At 40.8% G+C, this 25,642-nt stretch overlaps 1 protein-coding gene across 1 annotated transcript in view; it reads left to right on the top strand.

The window, feature by feature from the left end:
- The first annotated feature begins 259 nt into the window (after window positions 1-259).
- Window positions 260-25,642, top strand: part of antxr2a (ANTXR cell adhesion molecule 2a) — a 72,046-nt gene continuing 46,663 nt past the window's right edge. The window contains exons 1-10 of the mRNA XM_067521527.1: window positions 260-768; window positions 4,476-4,547; window positions 7,964-8,035; window positions 9,325-9,406; window positions 9,497-9,601; window positions 9,816-9,884; window positions 10,998-11,078; window positions 17,512-17,572; window positions 18,267-18,362; window positions 20,440-20,509. Of these exons, the coding sequence (XP_067377628.1) occupies window positions 650-768; window positions 4,476-4,547; window positions 7,964-8,035; window positions 9,325-9,406; window positions 9,497-9,601; window positions 9,816-9,884; window positions 10,998-11,078; window positions 17,512-17,572; window positions 18,267-18,362; window positions 20,440-20,509 (827 nt within the window). The 5' untranslated portion in view covers window positions 260-649. The remainder of the gene's footprint in view (window positions 769-4,475; window positions 4,548-7,963; window positions 8,036-9,324; window positions 9,407-9,496; window positions 9,602-9,815; window positions 9,885-10,997; window positions 11,079-17,511; window positions 17,573-18,266; window positions 18,363-20,439; window positions 20,510-25,642) is intronic.

Raw genomic sequence — 25,642 nt, forward strand, 5'->3', positions numbered from 1 at the left:
TGACGATAAGTGACCAAATTAATAGTTTTCGGCTGCAAATGATGCGTACACAAAAGTTTGACTTACCCTTGTTAGCCCTAACATTATTTTACAGTTTCCCAAATTAAATTCTCGTGTTGAGCTGATACATATTCATGTTTTTACTGCATTTTTATACGCTACATTCATATATAGACGTCACTGTAATATCTGCCCATGTTGCAATAAGTTTTGCAAACGAAGTAAATAAAAAGCTGGCTTGCATCGCTACGAAGTCCGAGCTTTCACGGAGCACTTGAAGGCGGTCTGACTTTTCTCTGAAGTTTGACTTCAGCTCGGGGAGATTTGCTCTCAGCGCTTTTTTTGGTTTTTTTTGTTAGTTTGTTAGTTTGTTAGTTTGTTAGTTTGTTAGTTTGTTAGCTTAAACAAGTGTGGACGGGTTTAGGAGCCAGGTGGGGTTTAAGCGAGGATGTGAGTGGACGGTGACTCAGGACGATGATAAAAAGTACAAAGTGGATGACGTCGAGGCGGTGATTTCCTTTATTTCTGGGCTTCTGGACATGTAGCTCCTCATTCAGCGGGATGTGCACGTCGTCCGCTCTGTGAAACCCTCCAAAACCCGTTTGCTGTCGCGTCTTCGTCACAAAGTTGAGCTCTGGGAGCAGAAACCATGTTGGGAAAGTGTTCGGCGGCGGTCGCTGTGGTCCTGCTCGGGTGGTTCGCCTCGTCTTGCTGGACGGAGGAAGCATCTTGTCACGGAGCCTACGACCTCTACTTCGTTTTGGACAGGTAGGTCACAGGGACCTGGGCCACAGGGTCAAGTTGAAACATGAATGATGGGACGGGGTGAACTGGGACTCTTTTTTTTTTTTTTTTTTTTTTGTGGGGGGGGGCTGTTTTGTTGCAGGTGTGACCCTGTTTGTGTGACGCTCAGCGGGGACGTTTTGGCGTCTAGCCACACTTTGTGTTCTCCCCAACAGTTACCAGACATGGTTGACTTCACTCCGCAGCAGACAGGCTACATAAGTTGGCCAAAAGTATTTGCAGCAAAGCCGAGGCCATGAAAAACAAGTTGTCTAAGTCCTGACCTCAACCAGGTTCATCCTTGTGATGTTGGGCCTCAGCACTGCTGTTGTGGGATAGAAGCACATTCCTGCAGCTGGGTAACTTAAAAAAAAAAAAAAATAGACTGGAGACGGTCACATATGGATGTGATGTGCAGGTGTTGGTCGGATTGACATCAGTTCAGCTCACGGGTTTCTTCCCCCTCGATGACACAGTCTCAGAGAAATTACTACTGGCTTAGCAGTTAAGTCAGCTGAGGTTGTGCTGAGCTGACGTGCATCTCTGGTGGTGGTTTTTCCTTGACCAAATCTGAGCTATAAATGTGTTATGGAAAGACCAGATCCCTGAAATGACAGTTTTAGATTAGGAGAGAATAGTGGCAGATAAGAAAAAGCCTGTGTCTGGTGCTGCACGATACTAACTGTTTGCATTCTACTGGAGTAAAAGTGACCTCATGACTATTTCTTGGTTAACCAAGCCTTAACCAAGCTGGCTTAAAGAGGTGCAGAGGTGAAGTTGTGAGGTTTATTCTTAAATAGTATCTCTTGCATGCAACGTGCTGCAAATGTGAGGAATTAAGGAAAGAGGAAATCTTTTTTTTTTTTAATTCCTTCCCTCACAATAACAGAAACATTTCTTACTACTTCAAAGCCGATTCGTGAGCCGTTCTACAAAAGGCCCTTTTTATTTTAGCACGTTGCCAAAAAACACGCGGCCACTTCTGTTGAGAAATCGAATATTCAACATTGAGCATTGTTTGTTAATCGTGCAAACCAGCAAGAAACCTTGCAGCACTATTTGGAACACACTTTGGCAATGCACCACTTCCTGTGTCTTTTGATGCACTCGGTGTGCTGCTTCTCGAATCAAGCGTACAGGTACTTCACACCCAGAGTCGATCAGTTCAGCAGAACGTTTGAGTCCTGCAGTAGTCGTGCAAGAAGAACTCCTGATAAATTACGAGAGAGTTTACAGCTTTGACAGCAACTGTTTTTAATTCCTTCCTCTCCCCTGCTTGGAAACACGCCATCGCTCAGGGCCACTGAGTTGAAACACTGCTACCCTGACCCGTTTGCAAACCACCCCGCCCTCATGGAAATTGCAAAATTACAGTATGATGACCAAGATTATAAGTGTGTTGATCTTACTTTTCCCCCTGCATTTGAAAGTTGGTGGCCTCATTTGTTTCCCTCTGCAAGTTTATACTTGGACCTAAAAGCATAGCCAGCTGTAATTGGCCCGTCGTCAGCTGTCAAATATTTGCATGGATTTTCGCAGGATGTTTGCTGGAGATAAAGTTTTTGGATTGCTCTGATAAGACTAAGGGGGTGGAGCAGCAATTTACTATGCTTCTACACAAAGAAATGTCCCTTTTTGTGTTCTGACTCCTAGTGGTGGTTCTTCCTGAGGCCAGTTCATGTAGGAGCTTATGCTTAGTTTTGTGAGCACTCAGGCTGCTTTTCCCAAGAAAGGGTCCAGTAGAGTGTTGCTTTTGTCATCTGACACTGAGACTTACGTTGTCCCTGTCAGGAGACTCACTTACAGTCATTGGACATTTGCACAGCTGGAAGCTGCTTTGTAGAGACCCTGACCCCTGAGTTTTGTAGGAGTTTAGTGTCCTAGCCAGTAATGATCATGGGTGTGGAGTTGTTGTTGCACTACTCCTGTAGTTTTCATACCCAGATTAGTCCTGCGAGTCCCACCAACCATCCAGTCACAGCTACCTTGTACACGGGGACAGTTTTAAAACATTTTTAGATGGAGGGAACAGGGGACATAACAAATGGCAAGAAACAGTTGCGCGGAGGCGACAGTTATTTAGTTGACAATAATTCTGAACACACTTGTAGGCCTCATAAACATAGTGGGTGGCCAACCAGACTTTCAAAGGGGCCTTTGCCACCTCAGGCCACCCCTTTGGCCCCACACCTGCTGAGACTGTGAGAAGTAAAACCTAGGGTGGACATACTGTATAGTAATAGATTTGGAGATAATAGTAGAGTTTCTTTCCAATAGTTATGTGCTACCTGCAAAGGCTGCATGATGTGTGATGGTGCAATGCTTTTTCAGCTTGTTACAAAACGAAAACTTACAGTTCTCCTTTTTCCATGATTAATATATCGGAGTAGTCCGCCCGAGCTTTTACTTTAGACCCGGAGTCATTACATCCCCTCATTAGTAGTGCTGTGCCCCTTTTAACACAAAGCGACTTGCACAGGGACCCCTGTGATGGACTGAAGAATGACTTGATAACAGATGTTAATAAATGTCAAATAAAAGATCACAATATAAATAAACATTTCATCCGCATTTTGCATTATAATTAGCTCGGAAAGAATTCTGCAGTTCCTAACTTGTGTCTGCATTACACATTTGAGTACTATTCTGAAAACTGTGGTGTGTTATATTTAGGGAGGGCGGCGACAGAATTCAAAATAAACAGCGCATTTGCAGCACTAACCTTTACTAGCGTTGACATGACGTGAAAACAGTTGAAATGCGTTGGAGTAGGTAGAGCCTTTTTTTTTTTATCACCGCTCCAACACCTGCTGCCATTGCAGCATCGTCAAGGTGCAGTGGAACTTTACCCACGTGGTCGTCTCTCCTCTCACTGCTGCGTGACCTTGTCTTTGTGCAGCTGATAGGGCAGAAAGGTGGAATAAATGATGAGGATACTAATGGTCAAACTCTTTTGTTTTATGTTCTTTGCACATACAGTGAACTGTAATTATTGGTTTAATTAGCTCTTTGTCATTACACCAAGGGCACATTTTACATACTGTGGTCGGACTGACTTACTGACGAGTGAGAAGGGCTAAAGGCTGCAGGTCGACTCCCACCTCACGTTGGGTTGTCCTTGGTTACGGCAGGAATTCATAGTTATCGACAATTAGCACGTCTTCGTTAGCTTTAATGAGACAAAAAGATAAGTGGTGGAAGATGGCAGCGCTTCAAAGCGCAACCTCCCATTTCCAATTTGGGGTATATTCAAGTTTTCACATTAGCTGAGAAACGGAAGGATTGACGACTAAACGCGTGACAGGAAGAAGGAAGGAACAAGCTAAGTAACGGACAAAGGAGGGGATGTCCTGTTTGTGTATCTGTTACTTTGGTGATTTATTTATTTGTCGTTTATTCCCTTATCTTGGATTTTATATATATTCTAGCTCTATAACTCTGTTCCTCTGAACATTTGAGGGCTCTAACAGCTGAAGTGGCTGCTATAGTATGCAGACTTATCAGCACAGTAATCCAGCATGTGGCTGGTGTTAATGTCCAACTGTGGTTGTGGTACAAAGCACAAATACAGTACAATATTTTACTACCCAGCACACAATCTGCTGCGACTGGTGAGCTGTGAGCTGTGAGCTGTGAGCTGACTTTCTCTTTGCTTCCTTTTTTTTTTTTTTTTTTTCCCCCTCTCGTTTCAGGTCTGGAAGTGTTTCCAATGATTGGATCGAGATTTACTCGTTTGTGAAGAACCTTACTGATCGATTTGTGAGGTGAGTATAAAGTCGCCAGTGTCAAAGTTATGTGATCCTCTGTCCTTGAGTCAAAGAATTAAAATCTCACAAAACGGCAGCGTAGTAGAAGAAGAAGAAGGCCTGAAATTAACAACGTAGTAGATTTATATTATGGACAATCAGAATCACAAATAAAGAACATTAACAGGGAGAACATCTGGGTGCTGCTGTGCATATATTCCATGGACCAATATCACTGGCCACTTTAATAGGTACACCTGTACAGTCTAATGCAATCCAAGACAGCAGCTCTGCCATCAATTCTACTTTTACGAGGTCATAATTTCTCAGTTTTTAAGTTGAAACTGTTAGAAAGGTGGTATTTCATTTTAAATAGTGTGGTCCAACATTAGAACCACGTCTTAATGTAATGCATCCCACTATGACTTTAATAATAACCACATAGTCACCTTTCTGACAGTTTCAATTTAAAGCCTGAGAAAATTTGTAAAGGTACAATTGTATTATAGATGTTTTGGCCGGTGAGTGTACTGCATATTGAACAAATACAAGCAGAACTTTTGACTGATTTCCTTTATTTTAAAATTATATTTCACATCACAAACTGTCTGTTTGTAATTCAGGAGTTTACAACATGAGGTGTAGCCTGTTGCACGGATTCAAACGACTTCCCGCTTGTTTCACAAACAAATTCTGCAAAGTCGACGACATCCTTTTTGCACTTGATTTTAAAAAAGAAAAAAGAAAAAAAAAAAAAAAAAGAAGGCAAAATCGGAGTAACCGGCTCTCAGCGTTCCACTTGCATAATGTTTGAGTCAAACGGCGCCTGCCAGCACAGTACAGACGGTAGCGACCCAGCCAGAATGAAGTGGTTGGTTGAAGAAAATAGCAAAGGCACCAGGTGGGAGTGGGTGGCAGAGAGGAGCAGTCTTCTGGGCTGTGAGAATGGCCATTTGCACCGGGGGGGTCCGGCTCCACACTTATCCCTTGCTTCCACCACAGAACGGCTGACAGGCAGACAATGTACAGTAAAGCAAAAGAACACTGGAAAGCGACGAGGACAATCTGCTAAACAATGCTCGCTCACCAAGAGCACTTCTGTTCTGCCATGTGGAGCAAACTGGACTATTTCATCAATCCCCCCTCCACTGGTCTCAAAGACAAATAATCCCTACACCACCCTCTGATTTGTCCTTGGCATAGCTGCCTCTTTATCCTGACTCTTTCTTACACATAGAACAAATCTCGGTATGACTGAACATATACAATCCAGCTCTGCTGAAAATTTGACGTTAAGTCACCACCCACGTTTTCTCATCTGTGACTTGTGCGCCGTTAGCTTTTAGTCCACATATGACTCTGAAAGTTGCAGACAGGATGTGGATGTATACGGATGCTGCCGCTCCCTGCCAAATCTGGCCGTGTGGCTTAAAGATTGTGCTATGTTTGCGGGGGAGGATCGCGACTGGGCCATGTGTCACGTGGGTGAGAAATATCAGCACCTCTCCTTATGCTCTGAAGGCTCCAGATCTCTGAAGGAAACACTTGTGCGCTTAATTATCTGAAGTTTTAACTCGCACTGTGGGATGGCATCCATGTGCTTTGTGTTTGTTACCGAGGTGGGGAGTAGCAGAGGACTTTTATTTCTGTAATTACTACGTGTATCTGACACTTGCGTTACTGGTTCGTTGTAGCATTTTAGATTTTGAAATATTGTTGCATGATGTTACATTTTATCTCCATATATTAGTTCTGATAATGCTCTTTTCAAATTAAACTCTGTGCATCACATAGTTTGGAGATGATTGGGATCCATCTTCCATGTGGGAAGTAACGTGTCTGTTCATCACTTCTTCACTAGTACAGTGGACATACAAAAGACAAAATTTGTGTTAAACTAATTGTATTTTTAGCTGCTATCCAGTGGCACTTTTACTTGTAATGAATGTGTTTGTTGTGAATTGGTCACTTCTCTTTAACAAGGCCATTATCGTGTAGAAGTTCACAAAACACAGCTTTTGGTAGCGTAAAAGATGTGTTTGCAAATTTGAACAAACCGCTTGAACTTGCATCAGCTTGATAACAAAGTGACTTTCTGAGCAGTTTGTAGCCCTTTAACTGAACTTAAAGCATAGAAATGCTCAAAATGACTCCTGATTAAACTTCAGTACATACGAAACGTTATTTAAAGCCCCAAGTTTCATAAAATCTTAATTGCTGCTTAGAGACAAAAGGCTTCTGTATCTCAGACTTTTAGTTTTTTTAAATTACAAAATGCAACTTAAGCTAGTTTCAGCAATTAGTCTTTGATGCTCTGCACAGCTCTACCTCTCCCTCCTCTCTACACTCCGATCTCTTACTAATTAAAGAGTATTAAGTTGACTTAAATTCAGATTAATGTCTTTAATGTCTTTTAAAATCACACATGCAGTCGTTTGGAATGTGTTTAATTTCACTTTGTATTTCCTTGATAGGTTTGGTGCTTTTTAATTGAAAGTCGTAATAAAAAGGTCTTAAAGTCCTTAATGTAACTGGTGTGAGCCTCGTGCAAAACTTTTAAAAGTGAATATTTCTGCACTGCTGGCAGTGATTTTAAAGTGTGTGTGTGTGTGTATATTTCTAGCAAAAGGTTTTTAAAAAGTTCCACACTAACCAGTCAAAAATAATGCAAAGCCTACATATTGGAGATGGATGTTATTTCATTAGTATGAGTGAGTGTCCCTGTTACATTTAGCTCATACTGAAGTTTTTTAGACGGGGTTTCTAACACGTAACGGTGCATTTTTACAGTGGGGGCGGGGGTTTACACTGATTTAGCTATTAACATGTTACAGAAAACCAGCGGTGTTGCCCAAAAAGCGGTTGATGTGTTTGATAGGAGAGTGGATGTAGGATGTACAGGTTGTACCGAATGTAGTCAGAGACACATCGCTGTCCAGCGTCAGTTCACACACTTAAAGTCACAGGTACAAAGTATATGTATATTCAACAGTGTGTGTCAGAGTGTGTGTGTTTATGTGTGACTCATCACAACAGCATTTCCTATCTGAGAATTGATTAATCACTTCCTTCTGCCCTGCAGAAGCTGCTTTAATTCTTCCATTAATATCTGTTGACGTGAGAAGAGCCTTTTCTGTTTGCTTCTTTATTTCGGCCTCTTTAATTCTCTTTAACTGTAATGAGCTCATGTAAAAGCTTTATTTAGAAAAGTGTCAGTCACACTCGCTCACCTCTTTAAAGCCGTTCTGAGTAGTTGTACATCTCACGCTGTGTGGGTGGTTGTTTGATGAAGTGATGATGTTATGAAGGGTTAGGGATTGGATGTTGTATATAGCTTTAGCTTAGAGCAACTCTCTTTCTCTGAATATGAGATATGTGAATGAACTCAGCTTTTCTTTACGCACATATATCTTATTATTCTTTCTCTTTTTCAGCCCCAGTATGAGAGTCTCATTCATCGTCTTCTCAGCCAAAGCCCAAGTCCTGCTACCGCTGACTGGAGACAGGTACCACACCCCAAAATGAACTTGGACGAGTACATTTCATCATCTTACCATTACGTTGTGTGTTGCTGGTTTCAAAATAACACTTTTCAGCATCAGTTCTAAACTACAATGCTGCTTCCATGGTTACTGCACTTTAAGACGTAAGACGTCTCCTGTACTAAATAAGTCCAGAGATGTCTCTTATTTTAGAAAGTGAGGCACTAAAGGGAAGGACAGAAGCGTATTTTTGTTGGTTGTTTCCGTCCTCTCACACAAACCATTGTGAAATGAGGTAAATGTGTCAACTGTAGTCTTTTATTTCATTAGAGGAAAGCCTTTAAATATCTTTGATTTTCTATGTAGGGCTCATTGGTCTTACTTACTTCTACAACCTGCACAAAAAGATAAGGTAAATTAATTCGATGTAAAAAATCTGCACTGCAATGAGTAAGAAGCTGGTGCAAAACGGTAAAAGGGGAAAAAACAAAACAATAAAAAATAGTTGATTTAAATTTAAAAAATTAAACAAATATTAGGTTGTTTTTTTTTTTTATTTATTTTTTTGCCTCTAATCATTCCTCCTGTTCAGGTCTTTAAGACATCCCTCCAAAAGTTGCTTCCTGTGTAAAGGACGAGGGGCCAAATGTGTGAAAAATGTATTAGGAAGTTTATTACCAATTCAGCCACATTATGTGCGTGTTTTTCATTTTCCACCCTCATTTTAAATACAAGGAACCACAGAGAGGGGATTTTATTCCAAAGTCTTTTACTCTGAAAGATATCCACTTCATTTTTTTTAAACAAATTTTCACTTCAGATGCTCATTTAAACAGGACTGTGAATTTTGACCCCTATAACTTGGATTGACAGGCCTTTAGGAACAGTATGAGCAGGAGGAACAGTTACAAGTTAAAGTTCTTTCAGTGTTCATATGGGCACCTGACCGTTGTTTAAGTTAAGTAAAAATACAAATATTTTCAGTAGGCTGTAGTTGATAATAGTTACTATGAAAATGTGGTTGATTTGGTTTTACAGTGAGCTTGGCCTCTTCCTCCCGACCATCGTAGATGAAATGTTTGCATGCTTAGATTAGTGGTTGAATCCCCACAGGATTGTCACAGGCCAAAAAAGAGAGACTCTTCAAGGACTTCTTTTTTTCATCTTTATTTCAAGAATAACTTACTACAAGAACCATAACCACAAATTGCCACCACATCATGTACAGTGGCTATAGTACAAATCTCTCAGTGAGCTGCTTACATGCCGTTACAGCTGTTTCTCACTGTCGTTAATTTTCTCTGTGTTTTAAGGAACGAGATAAAAAATGGCTTGGAGAGCTTGCGGGCCGTTAAACCAGCAGGTGAGACTTACATGCACGAGGGAATAAAAGAGGTCAGTTTACCTTCTCAAATATATCACTTTAAAAGTCATCAGATTCTTGAGAGCCCAATGCAATGTTTTGTCATTTGTTTGAACTCAAAGGCCTCAAACCAGATTCAGACACAGAAGGTCAAGTCCTCCAGCATCATCCTGGCTTTGACAGATGGAAAACTGGAAGTTTACATTCACGAGCTCTCGGTGAAAGAGGTGAGATTCATATCATGTCGCAAACGCGCACAAGTCGCGTTGCCTAAATGTTGAAATTCTACTCGCAGAACAGATTTTGTGTTGGTTTCCAAAAAAACAGATCTTTCACTTGTTACTTCATCTGTTAATAATGAATAATTTGTTGAGGTTCAATTTGTATTTCTCTCTCTCTCTCTGTCTCTGTTTGATATTAATCGTGCGTTTTGATGTGCAGGCTAATACGGCGAGGAAATATGGTGCCCGTGTTTACTGTGTGGGCATCAAGGACTTCGATGAGCAGCAGGTAAGAGAGCTTTAGTCTTAATCTGCAGCAGTCAAACACCAGGGAAGCTTGCCACTGAATGTATGCTCAGTGATTAGGAATTTATCTTGAGACACTTGTAGCATAAGTGCTACTTCCTGTTTGGAAAAAGCAGTGTAAAATCAAACCCTCACCTGCAGAAAACTGGCTCTAAAAACTGAGGCACTTGCTCCAAAACAACTGAAAACAGTGAAAAGGGTGAACATTTCTAATAGCAGGTAGAAAGCATAGATTTAGATTCTATTTAAATCCAACAAAATACAATTTAATAGCTCATAACTCTCTTTAACTTTTTGTATGCTCATATGCATCAGCAAGCACCGAAATATTTTTGCTTCCAGTGAAGCTTTGCAGCGTCAGGCACAGTAGTGTGTGTCTGTGTATTTTGGAAAAGACTGATAACTTTTCAAAATTCCCAGTTTGATACAGTGTCATTGAAAATTTCATTGGGACAAAAGACCCTGGTGGAAGTGGGTGGGGTCTCTAATGATGTTGTGGACATTATAATCTTAAGGATAAAGCTTCTTTTTTTTGGGGGGGTTAACTTACATTGCACAGCAAATTGTGCAGTGGGTGATTTTACCAGTAGTAACAGCAGAAATCGGTTTGCAGCCATCACACTGTTCACAGAAACATCTGCTCATTACAGTTTACTTTAGTCTCCACATCCTAGAGTTTGTGCTCCTTTCACAAAATGATGCCAGATTGTCTGAGCTGCACCCAATTCAGTAATTTCCCTTCACAAGTCATGGTGGTTTGTTGTTATTACTGCCTTCAATGTTCCAACTTGGTGGCTTGTCCCTTGTAACCATTGGTAACCATCCTGTGATTAGCTCTTATTAAGTCCAAAACAAAGGCAATATTGCTCCCAGTTGGTGCCGCAGTGATTTAAAAAAAAAAAAAAAAAAAAAAATTTTTTTTTTTTTTAATGGTTGAGCAAAGTGTTTGCACCAGTCATGCCATCTGCTATGTCTCCTCCTGCCCATGGTATGAAAGGAAAGACAGTGCTCAGTCATAATGAGGAAAACAGAAAAAGAAGAAAGCAGCCTTAAATCAGCAGTACTTCACGTTTACGCCGCTCTTTCGTGTTAACAGCTTGCCGAAATTGCCGACACCAAGGACCAGGTATTTCCTGTCAAAGATGGCTTCCACGCACTCAAAGGCATCGTCAATTCTGTAAGTTCACCTACCGTCTGTTTGTGTGTTATTGACAACTTCAGATTTGTGAGTTTGAGATAAAATTGCTCCTCCCCACAGCTCCTGGGCACTTTCTTTTAGAAGCTTTGTTCTAATTTTATAATTAATTGATGGTGGTCACAAAGGTTTTCTGCCTTGACTTGACTGAAGTTTGTCACAAATTCATGCAAAAATCTCAGTGAATTTCCATGCAAGGCTGCATAGAAAATGTCTGTGGAAATAACTGCTCATTGGGTCCTCAGTCAGTAGAGTGAGGGAAGTGTTTTGCCCTCACTTTAGCAAATTAGACAGTGGAATGGGAGCAGCTTGACAGTTAGTCACTGTCCATATGACATCCTCTTGTGCTGTTGTGCTGAGTGTCGAAACTCTCAGTGCTGCAGAAGTGCTTCCATGCAATTAAAGCTTTTGTTGCGCAAAAAAATAATGGAGCTACCATCTATTGTTGTTAGGGCTACTGATAACAGGGATTGTATTTTACAGATGAATTCAATTCAACTTTCTTTATCTAGCGCCAACTCACAACAAGGTCATCGCAAGGCACTTTACAGAAGACTATATAGATGAATAGAGAAAACCCAAAAATTCCCCCAACTCCCTTTTTAAAAAAAGAAACCTCCAGCAGAACCAGGCTCAGGGTGGGCGGCCATCTGCCTTGACCAGTTGAGGTCAGTGGAAAGTGGAGAGAGAAATGAGAGGAAAAGAGCAACTAAAGTAACAACAAAACATCGGGCAGGTTGTTAGGACCAGTAGCTGCACACTGGAAAACACACAGCTCCAAAGCCCGGGGACACCTGCAGAAAGGGACAGAGAGAGGGAGACGGAGAAGGACACAGAGTTACATACATACAGTGGTCACAATTGTGGGGTGAGAGGAGAGGAGAGAGGGTCAAGAGGGGGAAAGGAGCTCAGTGCATTGGGGGGTGGGTCCCCCAGCAGTCTAAGCCTATAGCAGCATAACTATAACTAACTATAAGCTTTATTAAAGAGGAAGGTTTTAAGCCGAGACTTAAAAGGAGAGAGGGTGTCTGTAAGAAGCAGGGCTTTAAATTCTATTCTAGATTTAATGGGAAGCCAATGGAGAGAAGCTAGTGAAGGTGAAATATGATCTCTCTTGCTGGTTCCAGTCAGCACTCTGGCTGCAGCATTTTGGATTAATTGCAGGCTCTTTAGTTACTGGGGCATCCTGAAAGTAGGGAATTGCAGTAGTCCAACCTAGAGGTAACAAATGCATGGACCAGTTTTTCGGCATCACTTTGAGACCTAATTTTTGCAATGTTCCGTAGGTGGAAGAAGGTTTGTCTAGAGATTTGAGATTGAAATCCTGGTCCAAAATAACTCCAAGGTTCCTTGCAGTAGTACTGGAGGCCAGACTTATGCCATCTAGAGTAACAACATGGTTGGACATCACATTTCTGACTTTTGGGCCCAAATACTATGACTTCAGTTTTGTCTGAGTTTAGAAGTAAGAAATTGTGGGACATCCAGGCCTTTATGTCTTGTAGGCTTGAAGCTTGATTAACTGATTTTTTTTTTTTTCATCTGGTTCCATAGATAGATAGAGCTGGGTATTATCAGCATAGCAGTAAATTTATGGAGTGTTTTCTAATAATGTTGCGTAAAGGAGACATATATAAAGTAAAAAGTATTGGTCCTAACACAGAGCCTTGTGGAACTCCATAGCTAACCTTTGTGTGCATGGAGGATTCATCATTAACATGAACAAATTGAAATCTATCAGATAGATTTAAACCAACCTATTTCAGTTCCTTTAATCCCAATTTTATTTTCCAGTCTCTATGATGAGCTCTAAATCCTGACTAAAAGTCTTCAAACAAATTATTCCTATGAAGGTGATTACATAATTGTTTTGCAACTACTGTTTCAATTATTTTAGAAATAAAGGGGAGATTAGATATTGGTCTGTAATTGGCTAAAACACCTGGGTCAAGACAGGGTTTTTTAAGTAGTGGTTTAATTACAGCTACCTCATAGGCCTGTAGTACATAGCCTGTAACAGAGCTATGGCTCTTAGTCAGCCTGGCTTAAGTGCTGAACAGAAACTGGGTTTTTTTCTTGTTTTCTTCTATTAATGATGAATAATATGTTGTTCTGGCATCACAGAGCTTTTATGTACATTTTTAAACTGTTTTTCCAGGCTAAATGAGATTTTTCTAAATTTCGGTTCCTTTCTAACTTTCGTGTTGCTTGTTTTAAGTTGCGTGTTTGTGAACTATACCAAGGAGATCACCTCTTCTGGTTTACTGCCTTCTTTTTTAGAGGGGCAACACTATCGAGTATTGAATGTAGTGAGGCTGCAGAATTGTCAGCTAGATAATCTATTTGTGCAGGAGTAACATTAAGGTGGCAACTTTCCATTGTATTAACATATGGTGAAGCAAATGATGAAGAAATAATTTGTTTACAGCTTTTTCACTTAAGCATCTGCTATAGTGGAATTTTAGTCTATGTATAGTATTAGAAAATAGTCAGACAGAAGAGAGTTATTATTTTTTTTTTTTGTTAATTTTTTGTTTCAATTCCATATGTAAGGATGAGGTCTAACGTGTGACTAAAACAGTGAGTGGGTTTATTTACATTTTGGGAAAAACCAATTAAATCTAATAATGAATTAAACAGAGTGTTGAGGCAGTAACTCTACATGAATGTTAAAGTCACCCACTGTGATGACTTCATCTGTACTAAGCACTAAATCAGATAGAAAATCAGAAAATTCAATCAAAAACTCCGAGTAAGGGACTGGAGGACGGTACACGATAACAAATAATAGTGGTTTTCTATTTTTCCAGTTTGGGTGCGAAACACTAAGAGTAAGACTCTTACATGAGTTATAGCTTTGTGGAACATGATGATTAATATGACTTGGGGGGTTTGACTCATATAAACTGACATATTCTTCCTGCTGCAACCAAGTTTCAGTGAGACAAAATAAATGGAATTGATGATCAGTAATTAAGTCATTTACTAACAGAGATTTAAAAGAGAGAGATCTGATATTTAATAATCCACTTTTAATAGTTTGGGGTTTTGTTCTGTAAGAGGAGTAGTCGTGACTTTTATTAGGTTATTATGATTAACTCCTTATGGTGGTTTTTGGATTATGTAATTTCGTTGGTCCGGGAACAGACAAGTCTCTATAGGAATGTGGGAGTTGGGGGGGGGGGGGGTGAGGGCTGTAAGAACACTGCAGAGAGACGTGTAGATCAGTCCATTAATCTGCATGATTAAAAGAAAATATCAGGAGCACGCAGGCCCAAAAAGGTGCAGTAAAACATGTCGAAGAATTAAATGCACCGATACAAAGAGCAGTTTGACCAGTACAGTGATTATTGTATTATACAATCCAGTGAAGTAAAATTACCAGCAGAGCTTAGTTCCTTTAGTCCCCTTTTTTTTTTTTTTTGGAGTTGTGCAACAGTACTGATCCTGAACAGATCTTGATCCAGTTCCGCCATGATGTAACATTTTCCTCAGGCTGTAGCGTGTATGATGTCCTAATCTTGTATATTGTGAAATTATCTGACAATTATATTGCTGTCTGCAAATGTTGCTTATACAAATGCCTTTTACAACATTAGACAATAAGTGAACATAGGTATCATCTCTGTCCTGAAACATCTCTCAACTATTTTAAAGCAGTTTATTTTTTACTTTTTTTGCTTGTATTTATGCCTTAATCAGAAATCAGTAACTCTGACCTGAGCAGTTAAGTGATGTCATTCTTTGCTTTCTTTACTGTTGCTGACTGGCCCCTCAGAACATGCACTTATAAGCCTTAGAAGAAAAGCAGTGGTTATATATTGTCACCCACAATCCATGAGTAAATGCGCAACCAAGCTCACTGTTTATTTATATTTAGTCATATAGCAGTTTATATGTCAAAGTTATAAAAAAAAAAAAACAATGAGTTTTTTTAAAGCATCACTTTGCAAATTTTCCATCTCCCACTGATTCGTGATACATTTTGCGCTTGCGGCAACACCGTCAGCCAAGGCTGGTGTTTGCATGGCAACATTTATACCTGAATCTGACCTGAACTCGACTTGCTTCACAGCCTATGAGGACAAGAGTGAAACGAGACAGAGCTGTGAGACTTGCAGCTGGGAGGAAACAAAGCCAAAGGGCGTAACTTCTTTCTGTTGTGTGATGTGTGCAGCTATGATTGATTGTGCTACTAAACTGTGGCTCTAAGTCTCTGTTTTTAAAAAGCACACGTCAGGAACGTTGCCAGTTTCAACGGTTGCAACCGTTAATGGACATAAATGGAAATCTTTCATAAAATTTATTTTAAATCTGATTTTTTTTACTATATAATGCATGACCTGTTTTTAAATACATGTTACATGACCCCCTAGACATCATTATTGGTATTTTAATCTTATTCTGTGTGATGCATGTTTTATATATTTGCAGCAAAATAATAAAAAGCCAAAGCAAATGTAATCGCATTTTATTGCAGACCAAAGTGTGAGTAAGCACGACTAGCTCCCTGAAAGTATAAAAGTAAAAACTGGCAAACTCTTTCTACCATATTGACATGCATCCAGCTTGTAATAATTAACATTCAGAGGTTTCCAGCACATTTTCAAGGGTGGATTTGATTAATGAGAATTAGGAGGAGCCAACATGAGCCAAAGCGATGTTACATCGCCGTTCAAAAATATTTCTTTTTATTTTTGTATGTTTTAAAATACACAACAACACTTTTTAATTTTCCCCAAGAGCCTCTGCAAGAATGTCCAGCACAACAACAGAAAAGCTCATCTCCTCAGTCCTCGGAGGGAGTGTGACGCTGCCTGCATCCAAATGAAACGCGGAGCATTCTTCCCTGATTAGTAATACTGGATTCCTGACTAGTTGGCCTCCTCTCCCCTCTGTTGGATTTCAAGGATTTAAGATCATCTGTGCAGCCTCTTACTGCAGGATCCACACTGTCTCTGTGACCAGCATGACAAAACTCACAGAAAGAGCTCAGCAAAGTTGGGTTTCTGCAGCGTTAGGACTTTTTTTTCCCCTACTTCTTCTTTTTCACAGCACTAAGCCTTTGTTGTCTGAGCTGTGGGACTTTTGGGAAAATCCGAAGTTGCAGTGTTGCCACATAAATGTTGTTTAACTACTGAAAACATCCAGCTGAGTCCAGCAAGCTGTAAATTATTACCCACCTCAAGATGTTTAGATGTTTTATATCGTGGTCTGTTTGAAAAAAAATAAAAATAAAAAATGCCCCCATCAACCTTTCTAACAAATTATTTCCATGAAATGACTATACCGGCCTCATCCTTTCAGGACCGCCCTCCCCAGTTGCAACGCTGGCTGAGATATTTGGACGACTTTGGATATTTGGATGACGGCCTCATTTTTTCCCCCTGCAGCCTGTAAATAATGTTTGTCACTAGATCCCAGAGAAATGAAGAGCCACTGTTTGAGTTCAACCAAACCAAGGCCTCTAATCTCAGCACTCAAAGCTGATTTTTTATATCTCCGAAAGGCTGAGATGTAGTTTTTGTTGCTATTACAAACCTGGTAGAGTCACTTCATTTAGCCTTGTTTCTGTTTTAAAAGTACAGTATTTAGCTTCATTTAAGAGCAAACGCTACTTTTTCCAAATGGCAAATTTATCTTTCGGGAGCAAAGCTGTTCACATTACTACACTTAATGAGGAAAATTATGTTATTCTTTAGGTCTTCCCTTCATTTTCAGCTTAGACGGGCAAACAGTCAATTTAGTTTTTTTCCCCTTTTCGTATTTTTTTCCCGGGCACTGCCAAGGAAGTAATTAGATGGGGAAAATAGTGGCACAGAGGAACAGCAGCAGATTCTTTTCCTCCCAGCTGTCATCTACAACCCTCTCCCCTTTTACCAATCCCATATCAAACCATCGTGTTTAATAGGGCCGCTGTAAACACTTCCTCCTTCCTCTCCTCAGATTGAAGTTTAGCCCAACATCAAATGAATGGTTCAAGTGTCCTGTATTGCAGTTAATATGCTCCTTTTTACCGACTGTGTACTGGGATTTGCATAGTTTGTCCTTTGTTGATTTATTGAATCATAGCGGATCATGCAGCTCCATGACAGTGGGCTCACACAGGCCTCTTTATATGATAATGCAGGATCCCGGAGGCTTTTAATAGAACGGAAGAATGTAATAGTCTTGCATAATTTTCCCATAAAGGCTGACACAGCTGCCATTTTTCCCTCCTTTTTCTCCTCGCTGCTGATATTCACCGCTCTCCTTCTAGCCGCCAGGCCCCGATCAGGATTGAGACGTTTCTCAGGTGTTGCTCCCTAATCTGTTTTCTAAACCTGACAGAGCCGATAACCGTCGGCACTTGATGTATTTATTGTTGGACCTCGAGCGATAATGCCCCCATTTCATTTGTTTCCCCATCCTCCAGATACTGAAGCGTTCGTGCACGGAGATCCAGAGAGTGGAGCCCTCCAGTGTCTGTGTGAATGGTGAGTGAAACCTACTCCTGCTGCAGCCAGTCTCTGGAGCTCTGCACAGATATGTGCATCCGGTGCAGGAATCCCTCTCTTACCAAACGCTTACTCAACTTATGACATCTCTTGGAATATTTCTCAATATCAAGCTGTAGTGAGGGAGCATGTCTGCTTCGAGACATAAAGTAGAGCAATGCTGAGCATTCACACAGGACACTTGGACTCTACTGAACCCCAAATTATTTTGTAGCTTTTAAACCTTCTACTTCTTTAAATGAAGCAATTGTACTGGTGAGGGTTCTTCACTGGCTAAGAGAACATTTTCCTTCTCACTCTCTTTGGTTTGCAGAGGTTTGAGGAGCATTAAGACCATTAAAGTGTGCAGAGAAGTGAAGCTTCAGTCAGAAAAGTCATAAACCTATTTTAATTTTTTTTCACCTTATCCATGAGGGTATTGGATGGTGGAACCATTCACTTAAACAAAATGTCCCAAATTCATTGAGACTCATTCATGGCTGATTTTGAGACCTAATCACGTTTCTGTGGACATAACACCTACAGGAAATAAGTAACTTCTCAATGCACGAACAGCTTTGACATGATTGTCTGGATACTGTTTGGCATGGAGCAGCAATACAGGGGGAAATTTCACATAAATGCAACTACGTTTAGGCCTGTGCTCAGTCCTCTGTTCTGTTTGACGTTCCAGAGACGTTCGACATCGTCCTCATAGGAAACGGCTTTACCATCGGACGCAGCAACGAAGCCGTCATCTGCAGCTTTATCATCAACCAACAAACCATCAGTAAGTGATGTAAATTACTATAAGTGCGTGAGGCTGAGGTTTTACATAACCATAGTGCTGCTCTAGACTTATGACACATAACTAAATTAGATCATTGGCCCAGATCCAGTGTCTGCACATATGACCATGACACATTTCTGATTTTTATGGAGACATTTACCAAGAATTAAAATAACAAAACAAAACCGATTATCAAGAGGAAGCTGAAGCCACACAAATCATTGAAAATAGTGATGAGAACAGCAAACAAAGTGCTGCCGCTCTATGAAAACATGGTCATCCTCCTTCTAGCCACCTCGTAAATGGTAAATGTTGTGCACTACCTACTGGCACTCAAAGTGCTCTACACTGCTTCTTATTCACCCATTCACATTCCCAATCACACACACACTCACACACCGATGGGGGAGCTGACCAACGCTCACTTCTTTTTGTCTCAGATGATGGGGATTTGTTGTCGATGGCTTCAGGAACACATTTTGATAGTTAGTGACTCAACAAAAGTGTCTTGCTTTGGACAGTGGACATTCACACAGAGCCTCTGCAGCGCAGTAAATGGTCCTAAGGAATGTTTGATAGTCATCATTCTAATTTTATCGAATCGCCCTGCACAGCTTGTTTACTTATTTAAGTTGCAGCAGTGTGAAATGATGTTGGAGATTCAGAGGTTTGACATGGCAGAAACGACCCCCCACCCCCCCACAGCCGCCACTCAGTCTGGACATGTCTGTTATCTCACTGTAGCTCCCTATCTATATAATCTAAATTCAACAGAAGATAGGAGACTATGTAGGTCACTGTGCTCCTTATTTTGAGCTTGCAGTCTGTTCTGTAGAGAAATCCTTTTTCAGGAAGCAAACGGGATTTGGCACCAAAAGCCAATCTTTTCAAGCTCTCATTTGGCCGTGGGATCTGTGGGATCGACGACTGCCAATGACAACACTTCCCTCCTTGACAAGCTATTTTTGATTTTCATCATTTCAACTCTACTAAAATACTTGAGCATATTTTTTCCTTTTAAAAAAGAACTTTATCTGAATTAGGAAATGGCCATTAGCAGATGTCTTCCTGTTAGTCCTTTCTCAGTTTAGGCTGTCTCACATTCGCCCACTTGGGGCTATTTATTCCCTTTTTGGCTTTTGCATGTGTTCAGCCCAGACCTTTTTAACAGTGGGGCACCTTATAATTATGGACAGGCATGATGGCAACTATGGAACACACACACCACATATGAGGAACAGATGCTACAGACTTCTCCATCACCAAAGCAGTTGGAGCACTGAGCAGACGAGCAAAAAAAAAAAACAACAAAAAAAAAAACAATAATCTGAACGACCTCCATGACTGAAGATGGTTCAGGCCTCTGTCAGCCTGTGCTGATGAACACACACACACACACACACACACACACACACACACACGCGCACATCATAATCCAATCTGTTTTTTGTTTTTTGTTTTTTATCCCTGATGACAGTTTGCCAGACATGAGGCAGTATTTTTACTTTACTAACTGCAAAATAAAATGTATTCATATTATTTTTAAAGCACATGAAGTTACCAATATAACTGAATATGTTGAATGCGGAAAGAACTGTTTGCTGGATGGACTGTTTATGCCAAAACATACGTTAATGTGCAGAGGTGCTTTTGATGCCTCTTGTGACCCGTTGAAAAGGACGGTCATGGCAGAGCCAGGAGAGGTGGAGCTGGGGTGGAGCCGAGTCACATATTGTATCTTTGAGTTTTTTTTACAGTTGCAGGGGTAAAATTCACGTGTTGGCCTGTTTTCTTAAACGTATTGCTAGAAAAAAGAATTGTGCGAAAGTTCAATGCTCTATCATCCTGTCGTTTCTGCGTCTGACCACAGTGGGCACCAATTAGCACCAGGTGTGGTCTTGTTGAACGCAAGAGCAATTTAGTCCTACACAGACACATAATAACTTGTGAAGATGTGACTTGTTTGTATTCACAGCATCAAACAAAAGGGTAAATGGTTTTTCCTGGTTCTCTCTACTCATCAAGTAGCATGTTAATCTTGATTTGTCTTTTTCTTTGTTCATTTATTTTCTTCTAGATCAAAAGCCGAGCGTTGTGCGCAATGATTATCTGCTGTGTCCTGCACCGAGGCTGTATGATGTTGGACAGTGAGTACACACATGCATGGTAGTGCTGCATAAGGTGAAGATGTTGACCTGAGCACACAGAAACACAGAAAATTTACTGCAATGCTTTTTTTAAAATCTGATTTCTTTACTTTTTTAAGTAATTTCATCAGTTGCTCGGTTGTGGTCATTTGACACAGTGGTGCATTGCAAAGTTTCTCTACAATTAAATGAGTAAATCATGTAGAGCCTGTTAGCGAAATGCTACTACTGTGTTTGTCACGGAAATTAAAAGAAATGGTGTAAAAACACTCAAACTACCGTCTGTTTCCAAGCTTTTATACAGAAATAACATGTCACCTGACTGAACATTAATCAGTACTTCCACAAAAATGTTATTATATTTTCTTTAAACAAAAAAAACTTTTTTTGGGAAAAATGGTACAAAAAGAATTGTTACAGGTTTTACTTATAATAGACCCAAATTTTTGCCTTTTCTATCATAGTATTCAGATGCAAGTAGAGTAAGTGGGCGTGTGCATTAGGGAACTGTCATTTAAACCAGTTTAAGAAAATAAAATGAAAGTTTGCATAAAAAACGTTTTCCAAAATAACTGTATATGTGGATCATGTGAGTTAACTTTTTCTGTAGATAGATTTAAGATTTGGTTTTGGCACATACACAACAAGGGTGTGAAATTTTAACGATTGGCGTCTCATGGAATAAATCCGGCATCTATAAATGGCACCATCTGAATAGACATATGTATGTCCTCCTGTAAAGCCTCGTGTTACCGTAAATAGTGAAGGGGGAGAAAAAAACAAAAAAGCACTGCTCTCATCTGTATCACCTGTATCTCTCATAGATCGTGAATGCTCAGTTTTTATTTGACTTTGTATTCTCCTCTTTTGTTAAATATCTGCAGATAAACAAATCCTAAATCTAGAAATCAGCTGTAGGTTCAAACGTAAAGTAGCGTAAAGATACAGTAAACGTTGTAGACGAAGCCCTGAGAGGAAATCCACCGTGTGAGAGAGAGAGAGAGAGAGATATATATATATATATAAAAAAATAGGCAAAGATTTAAATGAAAACAGTGTAAATATGCATTTATTCCTGGCTGCATAGCTATTGTTTGATTATAACGTCATCTCTTCTAATCCCAAACCACAACAGATGATCACTAAGGCAGTCTAGATGGAACAACAGATTTTAATGTCCTCGCTGACTGCAATCCAATCAAAAATGTATGATTATGAGTGCTGCTGGCTCCTGAAGGTCTTTCAGCTTTAAAACAGATTATGTATCATATGATGACGGTGATGCAAATTGTATGTGTAACTACTCTAAATCCACTTGAACCTCACCTCAGATAATCTGCTCTGTTTTAAAGTCCAAACTGCTCATGATAACATGTTTTTCTCCGAAAAAGCTGACAAGCTGGAAGACAAGTGTGTTTTTTTTTTTCTCTCTTTTTTTTTTCCTTTTATACATTGTGTGTGTGTGTGGGTGTGTGTGTGTTGTTTAGTTACGGCTTACATTCATGTCTTCTGTCCAGCGTGTTTCTGTTTGCTAATTAGCAGAACATCTCAACAACTTTGTGCTAAATTTGAAAACATTTTCATTGTGCTTCAAATTGCAATGAATTTCCCTTTTTATTTGGAATAAATCAATACTTAATATTGCAAGAAAGGAAAATAGAATACAACACAAGTTGACATCTTTCACCAGCTTGCAGTAACAAAAACAAACTTGAGTGACTACATCTGTAAACCACAGGCCTTCAGCGCCTCCAATGACCTGATAGGACCTGAGCTGATGCTGAGGCTGCATGGCCGCCATTTGCAAAAGGGCTGCTTAATTAACTCTTGGCTGCCGATGGTGACCCATTAAGTAGTTAGCTGTTACGGGTGGTGAGTAAACACATCTGCTGGAAGGGCTTTAAAAGGATGTGCGACAGATGCGGCCTTTCCCTTTTCCGCGCTTCCCATTTAAATAATTCACCAATCCCTGCACCCCGGACCACCTGCACGGAACGCCAGAGCCTGGAAACTTCCGTCTCCGTCCATCTGTCTGCTTCTGCTCCATCACTGCTAGCGACGCACAGGGCGTTCCTTAAATGTGGCTCTACTCAGCCGAAGATGAATCGCCTTTTCATTGCACGCTCATTCCACGTTGCTTTGCACGAGGCCTCGTCTGTAGTGAAGACCGCTTGAATTCTTTTTTTTTTTTTTTTTTTACTTCTTAAATGTGCATTGCAGGGGAAACGTATGCATTTCATGCACTCGAGTCGTAGTCCTCAGCTGCTGCTTCTTGTCCCAGAGGAGACTCCACAACCAGCCTCCGTGTCCAGGAATCGCAGCGTCCTCAGTTGGTCATCGAGCTGTGTAGGAGCACTCACAGCAGAGGCATCATCTGCGCTGACAGCTGCGGCATCAGGCTAGAAACACTGGCATCTGCCTCCTCCCTTCCACTCCTCTTCCTCCTCCCCCCCAATCTGTATCCCCATTAGGAGACCCGGCGTACCCTGCTGGGATGTCGATTGAGAGGTTAAGTGACTGCACTCTTGCAGCAGCATGTCCTCACCTGGTGTTTTCACAGTAACTGGGGGGGGGGGGAGCAACACCTGCTTTACGAAGTACAGTAGCTAATGCTAGGCTCATCCATAAACAGGCTGTTCCAGGGCTGCAGCTCACAGCAGAGTCTCAAATCTGCCTCAGTAGAAATTTCCTATCGTTTGACTTCACTACATGTGGCGCAGGAAGGTAGAGCAGTCTTTCACCAATCTCGCAGTTGTGGGTTTGATCCCCGGCTCCTCCGGTCACATGTTGATGTGTCCTTAAGCAAGACACTGAACCCCAACTTAGTTGCTCCTGGTGAGTGTTGACCAGCTGCAGAGCAGCTCCCCAATCTGTGTGTGTGTGTGTGTCTGAATGGGTGAACAAGAAGCAGTGTAAAGTGCTTTAAATACCAATAGGTAGAAAAGAGCAGACTGTTTACCATTTACATGTCACATTTTTCATATGTAAATGATCCAATGTTGCATTAATTTAACAGCTTACTGGTTCATTTTCTGCTTTGAAGCTGGTTCGCTACAAACATCTTTAACTTTTTCGCTCGTCATAATCTACGTATGACAAGTTATGGCCCTAAGTTTTCATAGGTTATCTGAAGGCCAGACAAGGCCTGAAATTGTGCTGTAGTTTTCTAGAAACAAACTGGAGATTTCAGACAAACCCGATAAACAGAATTTTTTTTTCTTTAAAAACTGTTCTGTTTTGAGGGTCTAGGTCTCTTTAAAAAATCATGCTGCTGTGATGTTTGTTTTTTCTACTTTACTACTTTATGGTTATTTTTGTATGATCTGTGCTTTTAGTCAGCTGTTGGTTTTCAAAACAAAACTTATCCCGTGAGTTCAGTGTCGCCACAGCGGATCATTTGTCCGCATGTTGACTTGCCACAGTTTTTACGCCGGATGCCCTTCCTGACACAACCCTCCCCAATTTCCACCGGGCTTCTGACCGGCACTGCACAGCTGGGGAGGGGAATGGGCTGTTAGGGGTTCAGAGTCTTGCCCAGAGACACTTCGAAATATAGCCGTGGACGACCGCCTCTACCATCTGAGCTACAGCCGCCCCATGCATTGGATTTTTAGGTAAAGGCCTAAAAACACTGATACAGTTTGCCTTGTCTTTTTTCTTTAGTTCTTTACCAATATCAGTGCGTTCTATGGGCTTCTTGTCTCTTGCCAAATGGCGGAAGTCTAAGTCTGGAACTTCTCATCTGGTCACCAGGCTTCGTGAGTCGATCCCATTGTCAGAACTTTCCGCAGAGTGATGACTCCTGGATACCGGGTGGCAGGCGTTGCATATGCTCAGCTGTGAATTATTCAGCTTCCACAATTTTCCCGTCTTTAAGGGAAGTTTCAGAGCCATTAGCGTGGCCGTTGTCAGCTGCTCCAGCTGTGTTGCATCACCAAAGCTTAGTGTCACGGCAGGCCTACTATCTGTCACATTATAGTGAGCCAGGGGACAAAGTTTTCCCCAACATGGAGCCAGAGATCTGTTGCAGGAAGAAGCCTTCTGCTATTCAACTGGTGTCCCTGGGAGACTGTGTTGCTTTTTACCCAAATTTTGACTGATTCCTCGGCCCCGTGACAACCTGCCCTCTCATCTCCTATTTATTTAATCATAACCACCGACCCACCAAGCAGCTGCAGAGCTCTCCTCAGTGTCAGTCACTGCAGGAAAGTTAAATGACAGGGAGTGTTGTTTTAAATTATTAAGTTGCATTTTTTTCTTTTCTTTTCTTTTTTTTTTTTTTACTCCTGCGTTTTGCATACAACCATCATCACCAAATATCACAAAACAACAAATTGGGATGTGGATTATAAGTTTATTGTCTACAATACAAACCTATTTGAAAAAACAACAACACAAAAGCAGCAAATTTCCACTTACAACTAGTATATTAACAAAATAATTAATAATTTTCTCTTGAGCAACCAGCACGATTTCGATCATAACACAGCAGCACAGAGTAACCAAAAAAAAAAAGTGTTCTCAAATTTAGTTTCCCCTCTTTCTTTTTTTTTTTAAATAATTTACGAAGTAACAGTGTGAAAAAGCAGAGGATGTTTGACTTATGCTTCTGTGCTAGAGCAGATTCTGCCTACTCAACAGTAACTTTGTAAATTAGCAGTCAGAGTGTCGGGGAGTAAAGGGGGGGGAAAGGCTTTGCCAACTATAGTGGGATGTGGTGCATTAAGGATGTCCGGCGATGTCAGGCGAGGGAGAGGGGCGGGCGTTCATCAGTGTAACTCGCTTGGGAGCTTTCATCCTTCACATGCTGAGCTTCACACCTCCAGGTTGATTAACAACCTGCCCGCCATTATCACGGATTAAGGGTGTCAGCTAAATTAGCCTCTCCCCTCACCCATTCAGCACAAGCACTTAGTTAACATGCAAGGAGCTAGAACGCCTTCGCCGAGCTGCAGAGGCGTGCAGCGTTTGAGTCCTCAAAGAACGAGGAAAACAGATTCTCACTCAAAATTGAAGAGTTTTTAAAGAGTTCGTTCATTGTGCATTAATTACCTTTCTGTGCAGAAGATGAACAAATACTTCACCTTTAGTTATTCTGCACAGCACAAGGAGGTAGACTCCATACTGTATAGT

This window comes from Channa argus, chromosome 11, assembly GCF_033026475.1.
Source record: "Channa argus isolate prfri chromosome 11, Channa argus male v1.0, whole genome shotgun sequence".
NCBI classification, from domain to species: domain Eukaryota; kingdom Metazoa; phylum Chordata; class Actinopteri; order Anabantiformes; family Channidae; genus Channa; species Channa argus.